The sequence below is a fragment of the Mixophyes fleayi genome, chromosome 7 (genome assembly GCF_038048845.1).
Source record: "Mixophyes fleayi isolate aMixFle1 chromosome 7, aMixFle1.hap1, whole genome shotgun sequence".
NCBI classification, from domain to species: domain Eukaryota; kingdom Metazoa; phylum Chordata; class Amphibia; order Anura; family Limnodynastidae; genus Mixophyes; species Mixophyes fleayi.
Genome location: NC_134408.1, coordinates 48,315,472 through 48,327,965, shown reverse-complemented (window position 1 = coordinate 48,327,965; position 12,494 = coordinate 48,315,472). Strand labels below are relative to the sequence as shown.

The window sequence follows — 12,494 nt, the reverse complement described above, 5'->3', positions numbered from 1 at the left end:
CAATTCTGGAGGACATATCTCCAGAAGGATATAAATACATTAGAACCTGTACAAAGAAGGGCAACTAAAATTGTGCATGGCCCACACCACACAACCGGAAAGACTAAAAGAACTTAATATGTATAGTTTGGAACAGTTAAGGGAAAGGGAGGACATGATAGAAACTTTCAAATATATCAAGGGTTTGAACAAGGTACAGGAGGGAAACATTCTTCGAAGGATAAGAAGTACTAGAACATGAGGACATGCACAGAGACTGGAAGGAAGTAGGTTCAGAGGAAATTTGAGGAAAAACTACTTCACAGAAAGGGTAGTGGATAAGTGGAATAGCCTCTTATCAGATGTGGTAGAGGCCAATACAGTAGAGCAGTTTAAACATGCTTGGGATAGACATAAGAATATCCTTATTAAGAATAAGGGATCAAATAAGGTTTAAGGTTGCTATAGGTTAACAAAACAATGGGCAGACTAGATGGGCCAAGCGGTTCTTATCTGCCATCAAATTCTATGTTTCATATCGGACCTCCCCAGATGGCACCAGTGGTCTCAAAGCAGCCAGCCCCATTAACCTCTAATCTAGATGGTGAATCCCTTGGGCTACTCATATTTAATAAATGGCCAGGGAAACCTTGGCCAAATGGGGTCATTATCTTCCTTGTATACAGAAATTAGAAAACTATTCAATACCTCTCCGTGAAATAGTAATATAAAATAAAAAATAATATGGGGAATGGACTTTAAGGATCTAGCGACTATTAATGAAACAATAAAAAGGACGGGTGAGGCTGACAAAATATGTAATAAATGACACGTGGAGATCATTTCACAGACATATTTATGCTTTTGTTATCAAATATGTCAGATATAACGGGATATTCTCCAAAACGTCAAACGTGTGAATGCAGCAAAATGTGTTAAAGACAGCGTGTTGGACTTTTGGAACAGAGTAAAATAAGACAGCTGGATACACTCCCCAATCTGTGGTCTGAGCAGGGGTAGCTGTCAGCCACTTGCATTTCTTGACATTCAGCTACTGTGTTTTTTATGCAAGTAACTGAGTTACCTCAGGTGAGATCACAAATGCTATTGATTTGTTAATTTTAAATTAATTTATTTATTATCCCAAACAGAGTAAAATAAGACAGCTGGCTACAATTACCTAATCATCCAATTTTTCTTCTTCTTAATTATACTACCAAGCATGCGGAGGAAGACATAAGAACATGGTTGTCATGATTTGTTTATAGGTCTTTGGAATACATTTTCAAGCTTCCATCAAAGGAACTAGTTGCATAGCTATCTTCCCACAGAATTGCATTTGATTTTGTGTGACATAACTGGGTGGGTTGGAGTTTGTTATTGTTAGATGTTATATGGCTCTTTGGAACTCGTCTTCTCCTACCTCTGTAGTCTATCTGACTTCTCAATCTCTCCCTTTCCTCTATCCGATCACCATCTCCTCTCCTCCTCTCTCTCTTCCCCTGCCCAAACCTACTCTGTCCATTCGCAACCTCGACGTTCTCAACCCGGCCTCTCTGTCCTCCTCTCTTAAAACCCTCCTTTCTCCCCTTTCCTCTATGGCCTGCCCCAACCAGGCGGTCTCCCTCTACAATCTCACATCTGCTCTGAATGCTATCGCCCCTGCCCACTCCGTCCACCCTCGCTGTTCCAAACCCCAACCCTGGCACTCCAAATTTACCCGCTTCCTCCAAAAATGCTCCCGTACCGCTGAACGCCACTGGAGAAAATCCCGCTCCCTGGCTGACTTCCTCCACTTTAAATTCATCCTTTCATCCTACAGCTCTGCCCTCTCACTCGCTAAACAATCTTTCTTTAAATCCCTCATCTCTTCCCAATCCTCTAACCCCCGCTGCCTCTTCGCCACCTTCAGCACCCTTCTGGCCCCACCCCCTCCACCCTGACTGCCTCCGACTTTGCCTCCTTTTTCTCCTCTAAAATTGAAGCCATCCAACTTAATATCTCATCCTCCACTCTCTCATCCACCCCCCCACTTTTCCGTAACCCCCCCCCCCCCTAGCCACCTACCCTTCCACTCCTTCCGCCCCACCACGGGCGAGGAAGTCCACTCTCTCATTTCATCCTCCCCCCCATCTACCTATCCCCTGGATCCCATCCCCTCCCACCTTCTTCGCTCCCTTTTCCCCACCACCTGCTCTCACCTCTTTAATCTTTCCCTCTCCACCGGCATCTTCCCCTCCTCCTTCAAACATGCTCTCGTATCCCCCATCCTCAAGAAACCTAATCTTGACCCTACTTCTCCCTCTAACTATCGCCCCATATCACTTCTCCCCTTTGCTTTCAAAATTCTCGAGAGGCTCGTCTGCAGCCGTCTCTCCTCCTACCTTTCCGAACACTCCCTCCTTGATCCTCTCCAGTCTGGCTTCCGCCCCTTCACTCCACTGAAACGGCCCTAGCTAAAGTCACCAATGATCTCCTCTCTGCTAAAGCCAGGGGCCACTTCTCCCTTCTCATTCTCCTTGATCTCTCTGCAGCCTTTGACACCGTCGACCACCCCCTCCTCCTCCACACCCTCCAGTCCTTTGGCCTCTCCGGCCCAGTTTTGTCCTGGTTCACCTCTTACCTTGCTGACCGATCCTTCTCTGTCACCACCTCTGGATCTCTCTCCCCCCCCCCGTCCACCCTTCCAGTCGGAGTCCCCCAGGGCTCTGTCCTGGGACCCTTACTCTTCTCCCTCTACACCTCTTCCCTGGGTGAACTCATCAGCTCCTACGGCCTCAACTACCACCTCTACGCTGATGACACTCAACTTTACCTCTCCTCTCCTGATCTCTCTCCCTCCCTCCTCTCTAGGGTGTCCACCTGTCTCTCTGCCATCTCATCCTGGATGTCCTCTCAATTCCTCAAACTTAACCTTGCCAAAACTGAACTCATAGTCTTTCCTCCCTCTCACACCTCGCCCCCTTCTGATCTCTCTATCACTGTCAACAACACCTCTATCTCCCCTGGTCCCCAACTTCGCTGCCTCGGTGTCATCCTCGACTCCTCCCTCTCCTTTGGCCCCCACATTCTCTCTCTTGTTAAATCCTGCCGCTTCCAGCTGCGTAACATAGCTCGCATCCGGCCCTTCCTCTCCCACGGTGCCACCAAATGTCTTATTCACTCTCTGATCATTTCCCGCTTGGACTACTGCAACGTCCTCCTTACTGGCCTCCCCCACTCTCATCTCGCTCCCCTTCGATCTGTCCTCAACGCGGCCGCTAGGCTTATCTTACTTTCTCGCAGCTCCTCATCTGTCTCCCCCCTCATTGGCTCCCCTTCCCCTACAGATTCCTCTTCAAGCTCCTCACTCTTACATACAAGGCCCTCGCCAACTCCACTGCACCCTACATCTCCACCCTCCTCTCTATTCATGCTCCATCCCACCCTCTCCGATCTGCCAATGACCGTCGCCTCTCTTCCCCCCTGATCACCTCCTCCCATGCGCGTATCCAAGACTTCGCCCGCGCTGCCCCCCTCCACTGGAAAAAGCTCCCTCCCTCTATCAGAACTGCCCCTAATCTGTCCAGTTTCAAACGGGTTCTAAAAACCCACCTTTTTCTTAAAGCCTTCCAGTCTCCCACTTAATTTCCTACCTTTTCTTCTACCTCTTCCCCTTCATTCCCCTTCCCTTATCCTTATCTCTCCCTCTCTCCCCTGTGTCTCTCTGTCTGTCTACCCCACCCCTTAGATTGTACGCTCCTCTGAGCAGGGTCATCTCTCCTCCTGTCCTCACCACTCTTAACTCGGCTCTCCAGCTACCTAGCCCTCCTCCTCGAGGACCCTCTCCCCCCCCCCCCCCCCCCGTCCCCTCTCCCCTCTGGGGGTTTCCCTGTCATCCGGGCCCTCCCTCTCGGGCTCAGCCGTATGCAGGACCATCCCCTCTCCCCTCCCCTCCCCTCTAGCTGTGCTTTGAGCTCACCGAGTTACTGTGCTTATTGTTTACTGTAGTGTGCTGTCTCATCTTGTATTTTAATTTTGTTTGTCCCTGTACGGCGCTACGGACACCTAGTGGCGCCCTATAAATAAAAATTAATAATAATAAAAAAAAAAAGTGCATTCTCTCCTACCAGTGTGCTTTGCGATTGGTGCACAAGGACACAGCACTTTAAGAAGAAATTACTTTACTTTGAACCAGGTGGGTTACCCTCCCACCAGAAAATTTGAGGGGAAGAGCGGAACAACCATTGCAAAATAAATGATCCAACCGCTCTCTACGAAAGTCTGCTGTAAAATGATCAACGCAAAAGATCACAAGAGGCCAGTGTGTGCAACCGCTTGTGATTGGCTGACTGTTAAGGGAAGTTCTGGTTCTTCTTGGGTTTTTTTTTTGCATCTGCCATTCTTTGTGGGTTGGGGTGGATCATTTTTATGGGGATTTTTCGATTTTATTTGTACTCTGAGGAATCAAGAAAGAAGATGTCATTTTTTATTTAATTAATTGATGAACAAGGGCTTTAACTAAACTTTTATGCAATTAAAACTTACTTTCAAATCATGGGTAACATTTTTACTCTTTTGGTATAATGGGCAAAGGTATCAATATCCATTATACGGAGACCACTGGGGTGGCAAAAGTGAAACTCCATTGTTACCCCAGCCCAGCAACATGGGGCTCTACCCTTTTGGGCTCCCTACTGCCATAGAGGGCTATATAGTTATTACACTTCCCAATCTGTGGTCTGAGCAGGGGTAGCTGTCAGCCACTTGCATTTCTTGACATTCAGCTACTGTGTTTTTTATGCAAGTAACTGAGTTACCTCAGGTGAGATCACAAATGCTATTGATTTGTTAAATTTTAAATTAAGTTATTTATTATCCCAAACATCGGGTGTTCTGTAGCTTGGTGTGTAACATTACTCATGGAGAAATTGTACTGCATGGGCTATGTGACAGCAGCAACATTACCCAGCATTCAAAGATAATTTGATGTGTGCTATAGCTGTTCATTCCCCTGTTTTAGGCACAATTAAAACACAAGTTTTATGCCCCTTTAAACTTTACAAAAAGAATCTTTTCAAATGACTTGCACTGTAATTATGCTTTCTTCTTTAGTAATCTAGTAACAATCTACTGCATCCACACTTAATGCCAACTGCCATTTCCAGATGATGAGAATGCAATTAGGTCAAAGTATGTTTTGTTCCAGAGGTTGAAAAATACTGGGCACAAATGGGTATAATGTGACACTTGTCTATTTTGCTTACAGGAAGACATTTATATATTTACTATGTGTTAAATTTGGACTAATATTCTACATGGCTCCAGGTATTATTTTTTTAAAGTTTAAAATTTCATAGCTTATAAGTACTGCCAAGACGAAAACATGTAGCTACATACAAAATAGCTTAAACAGTTCTGGGGAGGACTGACTAGTTGGAATACCTTACATACAATGTCAGACTCTTACAGTTTATATGCTCACGAGTCAATAAACAAGTTGTGCAATCACAATGGATTTGTCCTGAACCTTACAAAATATTCTACAGTTCTTAAGAAAAAAAGCCTTGTATGCCTTTTAACAGAAACGTTTAAAGGTCATGTTGCACTGGATGGGAAGGTCACAAGGTTCTTGGCTCAAGGCCATAAGAAAAGCACACAGTATAACAAACTATATATTTTCAAAGGATTGATTTACTGCTCTATGCCTCCAGTGTTGGTCAAAAGTGAATATAGGAGTACTTCAGCTTTAATACCCCACCCAATACAATCCACCGCCTACATGCTAAACCTGTAGCTATAATTGCTGCATGTGCTATATATACACAGATACAGTCAGCCACAACACAGGCACACATTCATGGTGGGACTGATTTCTCTGACATCTGGTGAATGACACCAGGACTGCCAGGCACATATCTGGGTGCACTTACATTTACGATCTTAGGAGCAAGCCCCCTATACATATGAGTGTTTCCAAACACTTGTGGATTTAAGGTTGTACCTGAAAACAAGCTTGGTAAATGGAATGCAACATTAACTGCAAGTCCAACCTATTACCACTAGGAACACAGCCTTCATTCATTTCTTCATTCATTTCCTCCTCTTTGTTTTTCTCCTAACACACTCTTTCCCGATTCATTCGAAGACCTAGGGAAGAGTGTGCGAGTGAATGTATTTAAGTCCGTCCCAATGTCTCCTCAAACAGACAAGTGAAACATGTAATGATTACATTGGTTGACGTGGGGCTTGAAATGTGTTCTCTCTCAAAAGTGAAACTGGAAGGTGCAAAATATGTCCCAATAAAAATATAGGATAAGGTCTTGTTTCCTGCAACTCTGACGACCCAGATAAATCACGTCCATTTGCTGTAAGGAAAAGACTGTGCACGTACTCCTAAAAAGTGAAAGAAAACCACATCTTCTGTGCCCCTGCCGGCTCAGGTAAATATTCAATCACACAAAATCACAAATAGATTTGTTTTGCTGTCTATATGGAAATGCACTCATGTGACTAACCTGCACCCCTCCCATTAGATGCCCCCACAGATGCCACCATCTTGGCTGGCAAATCCATTCAAACATAGTATATTGTGCTGTGGATTAGCCTTAGTGACAACTATAATCTTGAAAAAGAAAGTACACCCTCTTTCAAATCTGTTCAAGTCTAGGTTTAAATAGCAGGATATTGTCACCTAGTCCAAACCAATTTGTGTCATTTGATACATTTAAAATCATGTGATAAATGACCCATAGCAGATTTGATTTTGTCATTATTTATTAGATAAAATATAAGGCAACCCGTGAACAAAGATACAGTCCATGTGTCTGTAAAAGATCCTGTGTTTACACCTTAATTGCGCACATTATCTTTGTATTCGGTTCCTGGATACACTCGTTACATAACCACATGATTTTACCCAATCCCCCTTAGGACACGCCTATTCAGTGCCTTTTAAACCTAATTTACTGTATCTCAAAGTTCTATATATAATATGTCCTTTATCAATTACAAGGCAGCTATAAAAGTATGAAACATAATCTTTACTTGTACAGTAATGTAATATAATTTCATTAACAAACTTACACACAGTACATATAATATATGACAATGTGTAGGTACAATATCTAAATTTCTTGTTAATTTATGAATATGTGGGTGCGCATGTATGTATCAGAATTCATGACAATTCACATGTTGGCTGCATTATCTCTATCTTAAACCTATTTGCACACCAATATATATCTATATCTCACTATTGCAATACATATACTCTAGTACTCATAAAACTTATCTTACAGACAAATCTTACCAATACAACATCGCTGCTTAATAAGACTTCCCAGTACAAAGTCAACACTTAAAAATGGCCGACCTCATACCATGCTTTGTTGAGAACATATGATAACAGCATTTGGCTCTCTGGTAGCCATTTTTTAATTGCCTGTTTTATACCACTCAAGATATGTGACTATTAAACAAGGACAGTATACTTCTTATTAACACAAACACAATACAGTCAGTATAACAATGCAACCATTATAACTATAACAGGCCCAGTTCTTAACTTATTAAACTATACAACAAGTATTAGCAATATATTTATTAATACAACAATAATACATTACAATACAATACTTGCAAGTCCACCACAAATATCTCTATCTAGCAATCATTACACATTGTCCTCTTTACACATGTATTACAACTTCCCTTATGGGGAAGGTGTTGAAAGCACATGTTAAAGCAATAACACAATACAGTCCGTATTAAAATCAACAATCAACATTTGGAAATATTAATACTTCAACATAACACCGCAATCTTTGTAAACATCACCTTGCTGCCAAATTAAACAACAACTGACCTTAGCCCATGTAACACTTAATCCTGTTTCACTGTGTCCTATAAATTGCCCACAATTGTACAGTGTAGCAGGAGTCACTATATCTAGCCATATGGGTCAATTATAACGCTGTCTCAAATGTATTCAATTCCTATCTATATAACACAAACTACACAGTCACATATCTCCATTATCGAAACTACAACATCACATTGTCTAACTCAATCTAACTTCTGCAAACTTACACAAGCCTTTAACGAAAATAGTATATCTCCTATTATTTAGATCTTTACCATTAAAACACTGTAATATTGTTCAGTGTTTAGTCCCTTAGTGTTTAATATGTAAACATATTTAACCAGTATATATTTCCTCATGATCACAAATTACCACCGCCCAGATGGGCCCATATACATCTCTTTTACTGTTTCCAAAAAGGTGTAGGTGTGTGTGTGTGTGTGTGTGTGTGTGTGTGTGTGTGTGTGTGTGTGTGTGTGTGTGTGGTATTCTCCACATAAAGGTTTTTGTCTTAAGAAAATTTAATTGCAAAACTTCTGTGGGAGTGCTGACGTACCTGATTAGAAACCAAGTCTACTCAAATGCAAATATAATTGGCCTCACAGCTCTCTTTAGACAAACACTAGTACCTTGTCATATAAGTGGGGAGAGGAGGGAAATCAGTTTCTTATCAATGACTACTAAGGAAGGAAAATGGAATCTATAATAATAGATTATATATAATCGTCTTCAGTGTCCATAGCATGTAGAACCACCTTAGCAGCAATATGTTGAGATAAATGTTTTCTGTAAGAGTCTCTTACATTATATTTGAGGAATTGTGTCTCCCTTATTTATTTATAACACTGTTCATTGATGACAGAGGGCATCTGATCATGCTGTAAAAGGTACTGCTACATGTTTATGGGGTTTGACTTGGCCATTTTTTCCAGCCATACAATTGTAGATACAGTGGTGTTATTATGATCCTTGTCCGGTCACATTCTACAGTTTCGGCCAAGCCATAGTTGTTTTACAGATTACCTCACATTTTCCCCTTGAATACTACAATATAAACTGGAGCTCATGATGGACTCAATGACTGAGGCATCAAGCAATGTCAAATTATTAACCACCCACCACTGTGCTTGATTGTTGGTGATATACTGCGTTTGATTTTCTACAAATATGGTATTATATGTTAAGACCGTATAACTTCACTTTGGCGCTGTCTGTCCAGAGTTAATTGTTTCAGAAGTCTTGTGTTCAGATGCAACTTTGCAAAACAGCCATAATGTAATGATTTTACTGGAAAGAAGGGTCTCTCTACTGGCTTCACTTCCATTATATCCATATTTGTATTGTCTCTTTGATGACAGACTCAAGAACTTTACCATTAAACATGTAGACTAGAGATGAGCGGGCTCGGATTCCGCTAATCCGAGCCCACCCGAACAGTGCGGATCCGAACGGGATCCAAGCACTGTTCGGATATTTCCGGCGGGCAAAAAAATGAAAACGAGGCTCTGTGGTCCAAGTCTAGCGTCGAATCTCGCGAGGGGTGGGAGGGAGGGCCTAGAACAATTCCATCTTGTACCTCTTTTTTTGGCATTATGTGCTCAAGCTACCTCGGTGCAACCTTTTGGCCTAAAAACAATATTGTGAGGTGTTCAGAATAGACTGGAAATTAGTGGAAATGATTGTTATTGAATGTTATTGAGGTTAATAATAGCGTAGGAGTGGAAAAAAAACCCACAAAACTGGTTTTTAGCACTTTTTATGTTTTTTTCAAAATAAATCCGAATCCAAATCCTTAAATCCGAACCAAAACCTTTCGTCAGGTGTTTTGCGAAACAAATCCGAACCCAAAACCTCAAGCAAATCCGAATTCAAAACACAAAACACGAGACACCAAAAGTGGCCAGTGCACATCCCTAATGTAGACAGAGGTCTGAGGGTCCCTGGATGTAGCTTTTTGGGTTCTTTGTGATTTATTGGAGCATCAAGTTGTCTGATATTTGGATGGATTTTCTTGGACACCAATTCCTTGGAAGACTGCCAACTGTCTCAATTTGTAAATAAATCTTTCACTGCACAATGATAAATTGTTTGGATCTGACCTTATAACTATTTCCAGGCTGATGAACAACAACATTTATTTCTGTGTGATCATTGCAGATGTATTTTCTCCTTGGTGTTAATAAAGACGTTAATTTGAGCCAGGTGCAGCTAATCAAATGTTTGTATTTGACCATCACAAGTGCTAATAAATATATAGTTAAAATATGTCCAGATAAGTAAAAGCAGGTGTACTTTCTTTTTCACAAGACTGTATAAGCTAGAATAGGTATTTTAACCCTTTTCAAACATCTCCAGTATCATGTAAGGACATAAACCTTGAAATAGCAGAAACATTCATTTTGGTAATCTGTCCTGATCAATACCTACTGCAACATTGCATTCACTAACCTCATCCAATAGCGGCTGTTTTTCTGCTAATGGGTTGAAGGGGAAGAACAGGAGAAGAGCGGGTCCTTTCTTCAGTTCATTATTAAGTAGAAGACTTTTCCCACCGTGAGGACGCAACCAGGGCACCACAGTCTCACAATTGTCTAGTGCCCACTTGCAAATATTTGCAGCTGTGAAGTTCATTTCTTTGTCTGGGTAGACCTGGGAACAAAAAAAAGATAAATGAACCAAAAATAAAATGACTCGTTGCAAAAATGCTATCAAATTTGTTTTTAATCTTAAACAAGCAATGTCAGGGGGCAAAAACCTGCAAGCAGTGTTGACCTTAGTACAGTGTTTAAATGCTCATGACAGTTGACATTTTAATTAGTGTATAGACAATTGCTGCATAACATAGTAGAACACCGCGCATTAACAGCCTGAAATGCGCAACGTTCTGACGCTCCAATAGTAACTCAGTAGTGAAGGGTAAACTAGATTCCCTGTCAATCAGCTGAATGCCAGGAAACGCTCCCTTTAAAGCTGTATGTTGCCATCAGATTCAGAAAGTTATATTTCTCTTGAAAGGTGCAGTGTTCTTAAACACCCGTGTGACACTTTCTTTAAGCTGTAATTTTCTCTGTAAGAAATATAGCTGGAGAAAAGCCAGTGTGACCAACTAATTTCTATACAATTCCTATGGCATTACGAGATTGCCAACAAAGAATTAGGATAAAGAATGTCTGTAGGAAGAGGAGACATTATTGTAATACAATCATTGCCTATAGTTCATTAAAGTCACCCAATATTTTTTGAGATGGCAAATTTGGTATTAGTGTTGCATTATTCAAGATTAATGATTTTTATAGGCATTGTTCTACATCAAGTACAGCGAATTAAATGGAATGTAGGTAGCTTTTCCTTATAAAACTAACAAGACAATGATTTAAATAATTGCCCCACTTCAAGCACAAAACATAGGCATGGTTATGTAACAATCATTAAACGTAATGCAAGATGCTGTTTTGTTGCCAAGAATGATCCCAATATGATAAGCTTCATCAGTGAGAAACACTACAAGTCCACTTTATATATGGTTGCCATGGTAATGTATCCTTCTACTGACATTACCAGACATTAATTTAGTCTTAACACATCACCTCCCAAACTTCATATTTCTATACAGCTTTGTAAGGGAAACATTAATTTCCTGTACTGTGAGATCTAGTTCAGTTAGATTTCCAATAAGATTTGAATTACATTGGTTCATATGCGTATAAATTTTGTAAGTACACTTACAAATAAAAAATGCCGCCGGATCCCACTCGTCCCAACTCCCCTTGTCCTCCTCCCCCCCCCTCCCCACCGCAACTTTCTCTTATCTTCTCCCCACTCGACTGTATCCAATCTCGAATCCTAATCTTCATATCTCTTCTGATGACTGCTCTCACCACGTCCATCTCTTCACAACCTGTGCCTCTACTCTCCTTCAAGCATGCCCATGTCTCACAAACCCTACCTTGACCTTCCACTCTAACTACGGTCTGATCTTTCTTCTCCCCTTTGTCTTGAGCAGCTTGACTACAACCACCTCACCACCTTTTGCGGCTCCCACTCCCACCTTGAACCAGTTTAACCTGACATTCGTGCTTTCCACTCCTTTAAAACTGCCCTTACCAAGGTCACAAATAACCTTTTCACTGCCAAAGACAGTACAGGTTTACCACCAACCTCTCAAACAGTTCCTTTTTCATTTCCACCTCTGCTCCTCTGCCTGTTGGTGTTCCCTAAGGGTCCTCCCTTTCTTTCACTCCTCATATCCAGTCCCTCTCTCAGATTATGCTTCTTCCACCTCTGCAATATCTCCAGGATCAGTCCCTTCTTCTCGTCCCAACTATTGCAACTGCCTCCTCGCTGACATCCCCACTTCAATCCATCCTCAATGCTGCTGCATGTCTCATTTACCTATATTGTCACTACGCATTGCGTCCCCACGCTGTTAGTCGCTACACTGGCTCCCTGTCCCTCACAGAATTCAGTTCAAACTCCTCACTTTAAAAGCTCTCAAACACTTCGCTCCCCTCTACACGTCCATCCAAACTCCCTCCAGCCCTCTCTGCCAAACACCACCGTCTCTCCTCCCCACTGGTCACCTCTAATGACTGCCGCCTCCAATACTTCTCCCGCACTGCTTCTCACCTATGGAACTCACTCCCACGCCCAATTGGGACTTTTCAACATTCTC

The 12,494-nt window shown here is 41.9% G+C and overlaps 1 protein-coding gene across 1 annotated transcript in view; it reads right to left on the bottom strand.

Moving 5' to 3' along the window:
* TXNDC11 (thioredoxin domain containing 11) overlaps positions 1-12,494 on the bottom strand; it is a 53,597-nt gene that overhangs the window by 14,528 nt on the left and 26,575 nt on the right. The window contains exon 7 of the mRNA XM_075179796.1: positions 10,271-10,471. Coding sequence (XP_075035897.1) covers positions 10,271-10,471 — 201 coding nt within the window. The remainder of the gene's footprint in view (positions 1-10,270; positions 10,472-12,494) is intronic.